At 36.1% G+C, this 16,437-nt stretch overlaps 1 protein-coding gene across 2 annotated transcripts in view; it reads right to left on the bottom strand.

Annotated features, from left to right (window-relative positions):
* tbxas1 (thromboxane A synthase 1 (platelet)) overlaps positions 1 to 16,437 on the bottom strand; it is a 306,119-nt gene that overhangs the window by 97,712 nt on the left and 191,970 nt on the right. For both annotated transcript variants that reach the window (XM_039760829.1, XM_039760828.1), the window contains 2 exons: positions 7,427 to 7,515; positions 2,651 to 2,799 (listed from right to left, as the gene is read on the bottom strand). In XM_039760829.1, coding sequence (XP_039616763.1) covers positions 2,651 to 2,799; positions 7,427 to 7,515 — 238 coding nt within the window. The remainder of the gene's footprint in view (positions 1 to 2,650; positions 2,800 to 7,426; positions 7,516 to 16,437) is intronic.

Raw genomic sequence — 16,437 nt, 5'->3', positions numbered from 1 at the left:
GAGGATAGGTAGCATCTGATTTGAACAAAATATTGCATTGCATATCCAGTTGTTTAGTTGTAATTCTTTCAATGTAATGCAATTTATAAATAATTTCTTAAATTATTAAAAATCTCACACATAAAGGCTTAAGAGGCCTAGACCAGGGGTTTCTAACTCTAGCCCTGGCGCTCTATTGTCACTGTGGGTTTTAATTCCATCCCTTTTCTTAATAAGTGAGTTTTTGCTGCTAATTAACTCTTTCTTCTTAATTTTAATTGACTGCCTATTTAAGAGTCAGATCTCTTAATTATTCATTTTCTCCTTAATAAGCATTCAAATAATAATGAGATGCAAAACGAGCCAACACTTGACCAGCAATCTGTGTTTCTCATACAATATATGGATTTAATTAACAACAAAAATTGGCTTCTACTTAAGAAACTGGCTGGAGTGAAACTGACTGAAATTTGAGGGCCCTTCTTAGCTGGTCACTTGTTAGCTCACTTCCCATCTGTTTTGGTGCCATGTAAGGAAAAATGAAGCAATTCATAGAACTGAACCTTAAAAAATAAGTCACTTAAAATTAAAGGAAAAAGGTTAATAAACAGTACACCTTTAGATACAGAGCCCCAAAACATTGGAATAATTTAACTATCAATATAAGAAAAGATTAATCAGTCTCAGCAATTAAATCAATGTCAAAGACTCCAGAGCATACACTTCTTAAGCCTCAAATTCAATAAATGTGGCAGTTGTTTTTATTTGGAAATCAGGAATCTTGGAGTAAATGAACTACCATTCCTGAAAGTCACATTTGTCAGACCTTCATGGTGTTCTGTGGTGAACTGTCACTATTGCTCATAATATTTTTTATTATTCTTACACCACAAAATAACAGAGACAGGTGAGTCCTTCAAAATGGACCACAGAAAATAGGCTGGAATCTTAACTAGTCTGCCCAAAAATATAGGCCACACCCAGGCATGCCTGACTCTACGCAACTGGGGGGCTTCAGGCCAGATTAGGCCCCAAAATGAAGAACAGGCTTGTAAAGTAAAAATAATAGCAAAGGGTCTCAAAAAGATAAGGCAGAGCACATTAAGAACTCAAGGTAGTGATAAGTCTACAAAAATCTGAAAGAATTTCAAAATGTTTAAAAGATCAAAAAAGAGGCAAAAGGCTACCAACAAGTCCCAATACATAAATCAGAAAAATAAATCCTTAAAACTGAGCCAGAAAATGTAAAAAAAAAAAAACGAAGTCCAAAGAATTGGATGTCCATTTTTTTCTTTTAGCAGAAATAAGCTCAGGGGGGAAACTTCACACCTTTCATTAAAAACTCATTATAATAGTTCTTTTAAATAAAAAACAAAAAAATGGTCATGTTTGTTTTTTTTTTATTATAGCTGTCAGTCTGACCCGAACACTTAATCTAAGGAAATATTCTGCCAATGCAGCATTTTCCTGAAAATTGAAACATTCCTTTGAATGTTCTTAAGCACATACTGCAAAGTGCTTAAGGGACAATAATATTTTCATTATTTACTTTTAAAGACTTATTGTGTGACAGCGGTTAGTGTGGCTACCATACAGTTCCAGGAGAATAGGTTTGAAACCCAGTCATTGTCAGCAGGGCTGTGGAGTCGGAATCGGAGACAATTTTGGGTACCTGGAGTTTGAGTCGGTCAGCAAAAATGTGCCGACTCCGACTCCTAATAAGTTTAAACTGTAATGAAAAAAAAAATAAAGCAAGTTCAAATGTCCCATTTCACAAACAATAGTCATAATTAAGTACTTCTCTGATGTAAGAATAAAGCCCAGTGCATAGTTGTGTTACTACTAGTGTGAAGTTCAGCTGAGCTATTACACAACCTGACATTTACATTTTGTAATCTGGATTATGGTACATTACAAAAAGTGTTTTCATTTTATTTCAGATATAATGTATTTAACAAGTTAATTTGAGTGTAAACAAGTGGCATGATGTAGGTGTAGGTGTGTGCTATGGCCTGATATGTGTTCAGGGGTTCTTGTCTTTTGTTTAAACTGGCCAATACAGTAGAGAGTTAGCTTCCTAGCCAGTTGTTCTGTAGTTAAATGACGTGTACATTGCTTTCCTTCAATCAACATGGAAAATACATTAGCATATTAAATACAGAGGAGTCGGAGTCAGAAGTCCAGGAAACTAAGGATTCGGGGTCGAAGGATTTATCTACCGACTCCACAGCCCTGATTGTCAGTATACTAGTTTTAAATGCACAAATAGATCGAGATATACAGTTAAAATGCTTGTAAACTAGTGCATTATAAAATAACACCCATTGTTTTTAACAGAAGAATCATGGTTAATGAAAATACAGCTTACAATTAAAAAATATTAAAGTTACTTCTTTTTATTCTTTATACCGGGTTTCTTCACATTTATATCTGTATTTAAGATGGTTACTCAGGAGTTATTAGTGTTGTTTTATAACTGAATATTTTATAATTATTGCTTTTAAAGAGTCTTTTAATTAATTTTTTTTTGTGCTGGAGGACAAATTTAGACCCATTTGCAAACAGCAATCCACATTGTCTCATTTTTAAGATATCCAAATTTTGTTAAGGTTAAATATCCTGATATTTAATGTCAGGGGCTTATAAGAAAAAATAAGTGTAAAATACTTACTTAATATCATTGCCAAAGGTCGAAAAAACGTGAAAGAAAAAAAGGTTTGAGCATGTTTCACGAAGGGGTTTTCTGGATTTTTCTGTGAGTTCACTTGGGTACCAAATGCTACACTGGCAATGACATCCATGGTGAAGCAGCCCAGACATCTGAAGATAACAAAAACAATGAAACAAGTAAATTAAAATACTGCATAGTTTTTAAAAAGTAATAGATAAAGCTATCTGCCTGGGGACACTATGTATACACACAGTTCAATTTTGCCTTATAAATAATGAATCTTATTTTAACCTTAAACTATGCCATTTGAAAATGTATTCTTCTCTTACAGTACTTCCTAAATTTACTCACTTTCAAACATTTTCTATTGATACTTAAAGTATAATTTTTCATTCTAATGTATTGCTACCATATCATAAAATCCATTATTTTCCAAATGTTATCCAGTCCCATTAAAGGGATATCTATAATATGTTTTGCAATTACTTTTGTACTGAATCAGTGCCTGTAAGCAAAATGGGAATACAAAAGTAAACTGGAGCTTCAGTTTTAATCAAACAATAGATCCTCTGTATGGAGAAGCCTTCAATCTATTACATATCTCCAAGTGCTCACTCAGATTTATTCCCCCATGACAAACCTAATAACCTTTACAACGGATCTGAACAAAAAGGAGCTTAGTATTAACAATCCATTTGCTCCTCTTATCCCAAAGTAGTTCTAACACCAGTCTGTTCTTTGCAAAAGCCTTACATTTCTTCATTTTCTGTCAAGGAATACAATGTCACAAACAAGAAAGTCATCTGTTCACAAACATCATTAACCAGTCTCTTATACAGTGTACTGTCCCATCTTGGATTCAAATTTCTGCTATTGTTCCAGTTCCCAAAAAAACATAATATAACCTGCCTCAACGATTACAGGCCTATTCCACGTAAACCAGGACTAATTATAATATTTGAACAGGTACTTCTAAACTCTGTTACTGCTCCTCATCTTGAATCCAACTTCAGTTTGCATATAGGGCAAATAAATCTGTGGAAGATGCCATAAACATGGGCCTTCACTTTGTTCTAGAGCATCTGAACTGTCATTCCATAAAATCAAGTCTAACTTATACAATGAAGAAGATAACATTACATACAATTAAGTTGAACTGAACAAAACATAATTCAACACTCCCAATTCAATTTAGCATTTAACACCATTGTCCCTGAACTGCTGTTAACTAAACTTCGACAAAATTAACTGAATGCTTCCTTTTCTAAACAGAGATTGTTTTGACAAACAGGAAATAGAATGTTTGGATAGGCTCCCACCTCTCTGACTGTCTCTATATCAGTACAGGCTCTGTACTTATCTCCCTACTCTTTTTTCTGTAGTTCAACTGACTGTTCAGCAAAAATCAATAAGTTCATCAGAGACATCACCATTACTATTGGAAATTAAACAACATACAGAAAAGAGGTGCCTTGTCTTTAGTCTTTATACACTACAACTAAACTGGTAGTGAATACCTCCAAGACAGTGGAAATGGTAATCAGCTTTCAAAAAAGCAGTTATAACCTTTTCCCTCTAGAAATTATTGATTCTGTATTCCGTAGGGTGGAGTCCTTCAAATTTTGAGACACAGATATCACAAGCGCTCTCAAATGGAATATTGACACAACTTTCATTACTAAGAAGGCTCAACAGCAGTTGTACTTTTTAAGCCAACTATAGAAATTCAATATTACCCATCCTACCCTAGCACAATTCTACAAAGCCACAATTAAAACTGTTATCACATTCTCCATCGTTGACTGGTTTGATTCAGCAATAGTTCACTCCAAAAATAAATTACAGCATGTTGTGAGGTCTGCTGGGAGAATAATTCCCTTTACGCATCCATCTGTTGCCGACCTGTATATATCTAGTTTTACAAACCACATCAAAAGGAACACAGATGACACATCATATGCAGATCATCACTTGTTCCAAAAACTTCAATATGGTAAATGCTTTAGGTCCATTAAAACTAACAACACCTAAACAATTTCTTTCCCAGAGCCATAGTCTTCGCAAACCAGTAATTTTGCCTGTCCATCTTGCTTACTCATCTAATTCCTTCATTAATGAAGATGTGAGTGTGAGTGTATGCATATGTACATATATTGGTGTACGTGTGCATACAAACTATACATGTATTTAAATTTGCACATAATTTATAAATCTTTATATATAGAACTGTTTATAATGTTGTTTAACCTATGCTATGTATGTTATTTAATATTTATTTCAGTGATGTCATTACAATACTGATTTCAGAGGGACCTCATTCCTAGATAAAAACATACTCCTAAATATTTCAAAAGAAAATAAAGTTATACGTTTGCCAGCAAAAATTTGGAAACATCTCAAAAAACCATTTGATATGAACCACAGTGATAGACATACAGACATCCTTCAAAGTACTTGTATGAGGAATTTACAAAACAGCATGTGTTCCAACAAAATCATTCAGGAATGCATTTATAACATCATTAATCAAGACAAAGTGGACAACATCCATAGATACTCTCATATCAAGATTGCAAGATTGTCATGGATGACTGTTAAGAAATCAGAAAAAATATTATGGGGTGAGCACTTCATTTTGTCTGCCAAGCATTTCTGGTGGTAACTTGATTTCTGATGTTTATGATTGGCAAAGGCAAACTCTAGATCTGTTATTACTACTTTATGTTATGCAACATCAAAAAAAAACTGATAGGGAGCTGAATGTTAGATAATTTTGTTTGTTAAATACATACTTATATTTGATATTAGGTACTTATTCATGTTACTTTAATCTATTATTAGGATTTGTGTGACAATCACATAACATTCAGCTTTCAATAAGTGCAAAATTTCAGAAGTAATACAACAAAAGCCCACAGTGGTGTTCAAAAGTATTCAATTCCCTTGAAAGTCATCATATTTTTCTGCATGAGAAAAGATTTGTACATATGCATCCATTCAGTATTTTTCATGTGAACCTTTATGTTGTAAGAATACATACCCCAAGTTAAAATAAACCATTTTCTGTACATATTTAACTGAAGAAGAAAAAAACAAAAGTCAGTGTTTGCCTACAGTAAGTATTTAATCCTCTGTGCTTTGGAAGCTCCAGGTTTACACAAATTACAAGTAATTCACAACGACACTGAGGTGACAGTCATTTGACCATAATTAGGGACTTTATATCTGGATTTAACAAGCACCCTTTGTAAGGGCCTTAGTCTTTGTTGGACAATCACTGCAAAAATGAAGACAAAGGAGCATTATGCTAGCATGAGAAACAAAGTCATTGAAATACACAAGGCAGGAAATGGCTACAAAAAATATCTTTGAATGTCCCTTTAAGCACTGTTGGATCCATCACCAAAAAGTGGAAGGTTCATCAAGGCACCCAGACTCTTACTAGAACAGGCCATCCCTTAAAACTAAACATCAGAGTAAGATGTCAACTGATTGGAGAGGTTATGAAAAATCAAACCATCACTCTCAGATGTCTGCAGTGCTGTGTGGCTAAAACTGGAGTGAAGGTGTATGGGCTAACAATTTCAAGAACTCTCCACTAAACTGGCCTAAATGGGAGAGTAGCAAGAAAGAAGCCATTCCTTAAGATGGTCCACAACGTTTGCTACAAAGCATGAGAAAGACCCAGTTAAGATGTGAGAAAAGGTTTTAAGGTCAAATGAGACCAAAACAGAACTTTTTGGTGAGCCTTCAGAGACATATGTGTGCTGTAAAACTAAAACTGCCCATGCCCCATGAAACACCATACGAAATACGGTGGTGGCAGCATCATGCTATGGGGATGCTTTTCATATGCTGGGACTGGGAGTCTTGTCAGAGTTGAAGGGACAATGGATGAACACAAATACCAACAATGGATGAACACAAATACCACATAGTATTGCAGAACTTGTTCCAGTCTACTATGAACCTACGGCTCATCTTTCAACATGACAATGACCCTAAGCATAAGGCCAAACCAACACTAGAATGGTACAAAAACAAAAATGTGAATGTTTTGGAATGGCCAAGTCAAAGCCTTGATCTTAACCCTATTGAGAATATGTGGCACAATTTGAAAACTATGTCCAGAAGTGCCATCCCGCCAACCTGGTGGATCTCTAGAAATTCTGCCAAGAATGAGGAAAAAATCACTCCTGAACAATGTGAAAAACTGGTACATAATTAACCCAAAAGAAATAAGGCTGTTATTGCAGCAAAAGGGTTATCGACAAAGTATTCATGTAAAGGGCTTGAATACTTATGCAAACAATAACTTTTTAGTATTCCTTCTTCAGTTAAATACCTACAGAAAACAGTTTATTTTGACTTTTGACTATGTATTGTTACAGCATAAGAGTTCACATTAAAATAGTGAATGGATAAATATGTGTACAAATCTTTTGTCATGCTGAAAATTATTATGACCTTCAAAGGGATTGAATACTCCTGCATGCCATTATACATTTTTATCACGGAGCTGCACATGTTCAAGATTCATTTATCCAACTATTTTCTGTACTATCTTTGTGTACTTCAGATCTGTAGGGGCCAGAGACAAATTCACCAGTATTGGCAATCAACCCTAGATGGAGCAATAGTCCATTTCTGAGCACCTTCATGCACACACAGTTCCACACTCACTTACACAGTTATTTTAGAATCACCAATAAACTTCACCCATAATGTCTGCAGAGGATAAAAACCAAAATAAACAGAGAACCCCTCATAACTTACTTATGAATATTAAAGCTTTGACCTGAGTCAGCATAAACCTTCAAGTTTTCAACCAGTGTGTCAGCAGCTATGTTTATCAATGGAACCATCTAAAAGAGAGAGAGGGAGACACACACATAAATATGGAGTCATGTTTCCAGTGTATAGTATATTTGATAAAGCCACCCTGAACCACCTTACAATAAAGCAAATCGTAAACCCTTGGGTATACATATTATGACTTTCTATTATTTTTTTTTTCATTTTCTTCAACAAGTAATGAAACGAAATTCATTTGAAACCTATAAAGTAGGAAACAATAATACAAAGGAAATTACCAAAGTCAATTTGTTAGGTAAATTATATATTAAAGGTATAATGCAGCACAGACTCAAAATCACAAAGGATAAATATCAAATGAATTGATAAACTTCTCAAAAAGAAGGAGCACTGTACATTAACCTTCAAGTGGAATATATAGCCTCAAAAACTATATTTATCCCAAAAATCACAATCGAATTGTTTCATCAATTGGAACAATAATCAAAATTTAACATTAATTAAACAAAAAAAAAAAACAACAAACATCTAAATCCCAACTAGAATACTACATGGTAGCAAGAACATGCTTCAAAACTTTGAGTCCACAAAATGGCAATATTTAGTAGCATTGCTTTCCATGTAACTGCCATGGGGCCTCATTTATAAAACTCTGCATAGATTAAATTATGAAAATAAGCACACACCAAAAAAAAAGGAAAATGCACACGCTGGGGAAAAATCAGATTTATAAAACCTGTTGTATGCACATTTCTAATCAATTTAGCTATACAAATCACAATCATCTTGTAAATGCGAGCTTGTGAACATGCCTCAATGCTAATCAACTTCACACATACGCAATCATGATGCTGCATACGTTCATTGGCCAGTAGAGCGGCCTTCCACCTGACATATTGCGACCCCACTACCTGCATTCAATAGTATCTGGCTGTGCTCCGCAACTGACAGCACAAAATCATGTGTGACATTTGTCACACACGTGTGCATGGGAGGCGGCTAAAGGGCTTGAGTAAGGGCAATTCTGAGTCAGACCTGGATGTGACAGAGTACACTGATTCTTTTTCTCACTTTCCTGCAGACCATCCATGGGAGGTTCCACCTGGCCCTGTTGACATCACTTCCAGGTCCGAGCCTATGGAGGAAGACCTTGTCAGCTCCGGACCCTTTGATGTCACTTCCTGTCTCGAGCCTATGGCTGAAGACCCTTATGAGCCCGACCCCTCTAACTTCACTTCCTGTCTTCCTCTTTAAAAGCCTCCACCTCTTCCTTATTCCCTCAGTTCTGTTTTGGACACGGTTTTGTGCACATCAGTGCTGTATAACATTTTGCGACTTTGTAGCCAGGATACCAAATATACGGGTGGCTGCCCCAAACCTTGCTATGACCGTGTGACGGTTTCCGGGAGGCATCAGAATCAGATGCCCAAACCACCTAAATTGCTCCTGTCGATGCAGAGGGTCAGTGACTCTACTCCGAGCCTATCCCAGATGTCTGTGCTTCTCACTCTATATCTAAGGAAGAGCCCAGTGACTCTGTGGAAATAGCTCGTTTTGGCTACTTGTACCCTCAATCTCATTCTTTCAGTCATTACCCAAACCTCATAACCATAGGATCAACTTGCAAATTGAGAGTTTTACCTTCTGACTTCTTCTTCAACACTATGGATTGGTCTAGTGACCGTGTAACTGTGCTCGCCACCCCATCTGTCTGTCAATCTCACCACCCTTTTTCCCCTCACTCGTGAATAATAAGAATTTTCATGTAATTAATTCATAAAACAAAATATTTTATACCAAGCTGGAATTGAGAACTGAACTTTAAATGAAAGAGTGAAAAAAAAAGATTCTGGCAAAAAAACATTGCCTTCACCTCCATCTTGAACAGGGGGCATATTCTGTCTCCTTCTTCAGGTAAACTGTCACATCCTGAAATCTAAAATTTTCAACATTTCTAATTGCTGGCTTCACAGGTTGCACACTAAGCCAAAACCTTTATATTTTTAATGTTTCTTCCCAATGAATAAAGATAATTTTAAAGCCTCTCTACTATCTAAAACTCATTGTTTTGTCTCTATTAAATAGTACTGGAGGCATATGAAAAAATAACCCACAAATCACTGAGTACAAACTGACATATCTGTTGTGATATCTGCCATGTCAATTTATGTCGACTTTTTGTATATGGTCTGCAATATTGGCGTCAGCTTCTGGGGCACACACAGAAAAATTACTCAATTTTGCGTTTTGCAATTGCACACACAAAGGAATATTGTTCAATGAATCCTTCACATATCTATTTCAAGGAGCCTTTACGAACATCCAACTCTACAATCAAATATGCTGATTGAATTAACTCTTTTCTCCTGTGCAAATAAAGATAATTAACAAAACAGAACTTTACCTCACTCATGTTGATGCTGCTAAAACCGGGGAGCCTTAATGTACAGGGTATGTGTGGTTACTTTTTTGTGTGCCAACATATCACTACTGTTTATTCAAGTGATGACAAAAGCTATTAACATAAGTTGAAAAGGAGGAGTTTTTATTTGGCTTATTGTAATTTTTTACAATTTTTTTCCCCTAACAATACAGTAGGTACTTTTAAGGTTTTGCCATATTTACAAATTTGTACTAAAATGAAAGAAATGGTTTTGGACATATTTGTTAATATTTCATTACAAACTTTCTATAAATTTTACCACACATGCACACATCTAATGGCAAGACATTATGAGAACTAGCCATGGTATGCTTACAAAATAATCTCTGCTTTAGATGTTAAAAATGATAGAACTGGAGTTATCAAAAAAAGATAGTTAGCTGATGAAAATGACAGATAGTATCTTTTCTTTGCAGGAAAACCAGAGCAAATGAAAATCAATGCATACTAGCTGTTGCTACCCAAGAAATAGAAAACTTATTCATCAAATCTGACAAATGAATTTACATCACAGAGAGATTATTCAGTTTAAATAATAGTGACTGCAGTGAATGGCAAAGGCTGAAAAGAAAAGCAAATGTCACTCTTCAGCCTAAAGATGGGACATCAATGGATTACTCATAAGAAGAAAATGCTACACAGTCACAGTACAAATTGTGTATACCAATAAAGAAAACCTCATTGTAGAGCCAGGTCATTCATGAGTTACTCAGAAATACTTATTGCATTAGGTTGCAACAGGGAACATTTGCATTTCATTTGCTATTATCACCCAGAGGCTAATTTAAATTTGAGACTTGATAAATCTGGAGCTAGTTTTCATAACAGAAGCTTAAGCTGAAGCTACTTATCTGGTGTTTAAGTCTAGAAGTGAAAGCAATTTCCTTTCTTCTCCACACTTTCATTGTCAGTTTCACCTTCCTCAATGTCTCTTATTTCCTGTCCAAGAAGTCTTGCCCTTCAAACACATTTTTAATTGGTTTAGGAGTAGCCTATTATCCCTTACCTCAACTTTACTTTTATACATTTTCTTAGGAATTACTTTTGTAGTAGTAGGACCACCACATGGTCTATGAAACATCCAGACAATATAGACAGATTTAATGGTTGACAGCAGCTTTCAGTGAGTTTCTTCTTATAAATCACAGCTTCCACCTAATGGTTTAGAGGATTGGACTAGGTCTCCCTGGTGGTTTCCCAACTCCAATTTCAGCATCACCACACTGTGGGAAACAGGAATTAACATAACTGCCACCCAGTGACAGCAGCCACAATCATGCAAGTTATTGGGAATCTCATATGCCCATCCTCAAACATGCCAACACGGATGTGACTCATTGTAAAACTCCACAAGGCACTAGGGATCTCATTCCTCACCAAATCTCTCACCCTATGGATTTTATTAACCTCTTATCTGTTGTTTTTGACACTTTTTGACCATAACACTCTACTGACCTCATGGCACCAAATATATGTGAAAATCACTTCCAGATGCACATTTGCCATGGAAAAACTGGCCAACTGTCTCCTTGAGTGTCAACACTAACTTTCTGTCTGGTATCAAATTATCTTCAGATTTCTTCTATTGTGTAATATGACTATGTTTCAACACTTGATATCTAAGTTGCTGACACCATTAGTCTACAATACACATGATTTTTTGAATCTGGTCTCTAGTAGCTCTATTGAAAATGGACTGCAATTTCCCTTGAGACCTAGAAGTATTGCACCATTGGGCAACTTTAGGTAGTGAATGGGTGTTGTTGGAAAGAAATAAGGTTAGGTGCTGGATTTAAAAGGGAGTCATAAGAAGCTGGCAGAGGGTGATCATCTAATGCATTTTGTGTTGTCACTGCTGCATTATTTAATTGGATTACATTTATATTCACCCATCAGATTACAGTTTTCTCTGGATTTTTGTTCTTGTCTTGTGCCTGATCGGACATGTGGTTTTGTCTGGGTTAGGAAATTGCATTGTCTGGGGAGCACTCCTAAGGTCTGTACATCTTCACGTAACAACTGGATCAAAGTAGGACTAAACTTTTCATAACATTTCAGAGGCTGTTCAGTTGGGATATCATTTCATTTTCCACCATCATCTATGTATACATTGTATCAGGCCAGATCTGGATTGTGTTATTGGTGTTATTTAGTGCTTAGTGTTTTATTTTTTGTATCTTTGTTTAGTTAAATATTTATTATTGCTGTCAGTGTTTTGGGTGGATTTCTACATATGTGATATTTGCTTACTTGTCATTACTTATTCAATACATTCTTTTTCATTTTGACTGAACTGCAGTTTACTTGTCTCTGTGAGTGTGTGAGTAGAGTCAAAGCTGGTCGTATTCCTGGGGTCCCCAAAATAAAATAAAATATGGGGAGAATCTGAGTGGCTCATGGGCACTACTGGCCTTTTTCCCCCTCTCTGGAACTTTCTTTCAAGGTCTGTGAGTAAAGCTCTGTCCTAACTTTCCAACTCAAACTAAATGGTAACCAGTCGTAATTTGTTTTAATTATTATATCTCATATTAAAAGCTTCTACTGTCCCTACATGTTGTTCTTCTTTTCAATGTACTAATTGTAAAGGCTTACTTCAAAATTTTCTAAATATTTAAATTTAAGCCCCATTGGACTTGCATTTTCTCCATTCTACACAATACTTTTATACTGTAGCTACATTTACTTTGCTTTGTAAAACACTTCGTCTTGATGCTTGCTCTTTAAGCATGTTTGTCATATATATTTTGAGACGTTTCTTGGCTTCTTTCAGTGAAGCATCTTTTTTACTTAGATACACAGTTTTCATTTTTCTTGTAAGGATGAGTTTGTCTATTTGATGCTGTAGTCTAATTTTTCTTGCTCTGTAAACTGCCTTGTGATGGTACATGGTGTTAATGGTGCTATTAAAAAAAATGCTAACTGATATAAAATGAAAGTCGAGAAGGAAAAGATTGGTATTTTTAAATACTGTCATACTTTTAACACTAGAATTCCTGAAGTCTACAAAAAAACTTGTAATCCCGGCCCACCTTAAATCCCTTCACACTTCTCCATCAGTATCTTTAGTTTTATAAATGTGTTGATCAGAACAAGCAGCAAGCAGCCTGCTGTCCCATCCCCCGTCTTGATGGAGCTCAGCTTGTGGGCAAAAGGTCTCCCAACTCAAGCCAAGGCTTCTTATCTGCGTGTGATGTGCCTGGAGTTGTATAGGGTAAATAATACAGTATAAAGTTATTTGGAATACATGCATTTCATGTGTGTTCTGTGTCTACAAACATCTGGGTAACTGTAGGATGAAAGGAAATGCAAGAAATGCTGAACACATACCTATAGCAGGAACTTTTTCCATGTTATACTAATAATGACGAGAAGTGTATAATGTGTGAAGACTTTAATCCAAATATCAAATAAACACGTGTGCTTTTATTCAAGAAAATAACCAAAGGAAAAAAAAAGCATTAGATTTACATGTGGCTGTCAATAAGTTAAAAACTCAAGTTTAAATGTCAACCGACAGGGAGTTTACACATATTCTTCAATGGTGAAGAGGTAGGAACTGCTGCCTTATAACCCAAAGGTCCTGTGTTCGAGACCAGGCACTTCGTGTTTTGAATAGTGAGCTGTTATTATTATTTGAACAATATAATAAAAACATACATTTCATTTGAGTCTGTAACACTCAATGTAACTTTTGGCTACTTGGAAAATTTAGCGCTTGTTTTTTTTATTATTCAGGTTTATTCTCTCAGTGACGTTCACATGGCACAATAAACTTGTCTCTACCTTTTTCAGTTGATGGAATTTATCTCTATTCTTTTCACAAGACAAGACAAGATACGATGTCCTGTGGCCGTTATAAGACTGGACAAAGGCAGGACCGTAGCAACAGACAGCTTCTTCACAGTGCTTTCGCTGGCTAATAGACTGCTTGGTAACATAAGTAAAATGGGACTTCCACCTCAAGCTAAAGTCACTTCAGTATGCAAGCAATTAGAACCAGACACACAAATTCTGGTAAATCATGTCTTCTTAGTATCTTATTAACACTTGAATTTTTTGTTATTCAGCATTATTCTTGAATAAAAGCAGACTTGTTTCGTTATATCTTTGAGAAAGTGTTTATTTTATATTCCAGTAACCGCTTGAATGAGATCGAATCCGTCTCTGCCTCTCTCACGCATGCACGTCATTATTTGAAAACGCTATGCCAGATCTTGAATGTACTCCATGTTATGGTGCATGATACTGAAAATGCAGACAGAGCAGAGTTCAGGCAAGATCAAGTTGTCATTTGAACATTTTTTTTTTATCTTGACTGTACTCTGCTTTTATAAGTGTACAGTATATTTATGCTATAATATGTCTGAAAATAAACCACTGTTGAAACAAAATGTTTATTGAATTTTAACATATTTATATGGCTGTATTATTAAACCTACAGTGGGTACAGAAAGTATTCAGACCCCCTTCAATTTTTCACTCTTTGTTATATTGCAGCCATTTGCTAAAATCATTTAAATTGATTTTTTTCCTCATTAATGTACAAACAGCACCCCATATTGACAGACAAAAAAAATTTTTGAAATTGTTGCAGATTTATTAAAAAAGAAAAACTGAAATATCACATGGTCCTAAGTATTCAGACCCTTTGCTCAGTATTTAGTAGAAGCACCCTTTTGAGCTAATACAGCCATGAGTCTTCTTGGGAAAGATGCAAGTTTTTCACAGCTAGATTTGGGGATCCTCTGCCATTCCTCCTTGCAGATCCTATCCAGTACTGTCAGGTTGGATGGTAAACATTGGTGGACAGCCATTTTTAGGCCTCTCCAGAGATGCTCAATTGGGTTTAAGTCTGGGCTCTGGCTGGGCCATTCAAGAACAGTCACAGAGTTGTTGTGAAGCCACTCCTTTGTTATTTTAGCTGTGTGCTTAGGGTCATTGTCTTGTTGGAAGGTAAACCTTCGGCCCAGTCTGAGGTCCTTAGCACTCTGGAGAAGGTTTTTGTCCAAGATATCCCTGTACTTGGCCACATTCATCTTTCCCTTGATCGCAACCAGTCGTCCTGTCCCTGCAGCTGAAAATCACCCCCACAGCATGATGCTGCCACCGCCATGCTTCACTGTGGGGACTGTATTGGACAAGTGATGAGCAGTGCCTGGTTGTCTCCACACAAAAGTTCTATCTTGGTCTCATCAGACCTGAGAATCTTATTTCTCACCATCTCAGAGTCCTTCAGGTGTCTTTTAGCAAACTCCATGCGGGCTGTCATGTGTCTTGCACTGAGGAGAGGCTTCCGACAGGCCACTCTGCCATAAAGCCCTGACTGGTGGAGGGCTGCAGTGATGGTTGACTTTCTACAACTTTCTCCCATCTCCTGACTGCATCTCTGGAGCTCAGCCAAAGTGATCTTTGGGTTCTTCTTTACCTCTCTCACCAAGGCTCTTCTCCCCCGGTAGCTCAGCTTGGCCGGACGGCCAGCTCTAGGAAGGGTTTCGGTTGTCCCAAACGTCTTCCATTTAAGGATTATGGAGGCCATTGTGCTCTTGGGAACCTTAAGTGCAGCAGAAATTTTTTTGTAACCTTGGCCAGATCTGTGCCTTGCCACAATTCTGTCTCTGAGCTCTTCAGGCAGTTCCTTTGACCTCATGATTCTCATTCGCTCTGACATGCATTGTGAGTTGTAAGGTCTTATATAGACAGGTGTGTGGCTTTCCTAATCAAGTCCAATCAGTATAATCAAACACAGCTGGACTCAAATGAAGGTGATCTCAAGGATGATCAGAAGAAATGGAAAGCACCTGAGTTAAATATTTCAGTTTTTCTTTTTTAATAAATCTGCAGCAATTTTTAAAAAAATCTTTTTTTTGTCTGTCAATATGGAGTGCTGCTTGTACATTAATGAGGAAAAAAATTTATTTAAATGATTTTAGCAAATGGCTGCGATAACAAAGAGAGAAAAATTGAAGGGGGTCTGAATACTTTCCGTACCCACTGTATGTTAATATGTTGCATGTTACATTAAGATGTTCTCAGTGTAGTGTTACATTAAAAAGATTTAAAGAAATTGATATCCGTACTTTAGATTTATTTCTGACATTAATGATTTGATTTAATTTTGTTTTTGCTTGGACATGGTGCATTCATGAACCTAAACGTTATACATCACCTAACTCAGAAGTGTTATCAGGGTAACTAATATACTGTACCTTGCTGTGTGCAGCATACCTTGCAGCAATCAAGTCTACTTGATGCTACTTGGAAATGGTAAATATTTGAAAGATACCTGAGTCTCGTTCAAGCCTAACTTGCTTTAGTATGTAAACAGACTTCTGGCACTTACCCAGGACTCAGTTAAAGGGCTGCAACTTAATTTCTTGCTTCTTTGCTAATCTGCTCCTGTTTCAGATATTTGTTCTTTATCAAATGACAATTAAATTTATTTAGACATTCTATTTAGAATTGTTTTTGAGTGTACCTGATGAAGACATCACTTTCTTCTTGATTCCTAAATTTTGTTTGCTACTATTTT

Source organism: Polypterus senegalus, chromosome 8 (genome assembly GCF_016835505.1).
Source record: "Polypterus senegalus isolate Bchr_013 chromosome 8, ASM1683550v1, whole genome shotgun sequence".
Lineage (NCBI taxonomy): Eukaryota > Metazoa > Chordata > Cladistia > Polypteriformes > Polypteridae > Polypterus > Polypterus senegalus.
The sequence above is the reverse complement of the archived record's forward strand: the minus strand, read 5'-3'. Positions and strand labels throughout refer to the sequence as shown.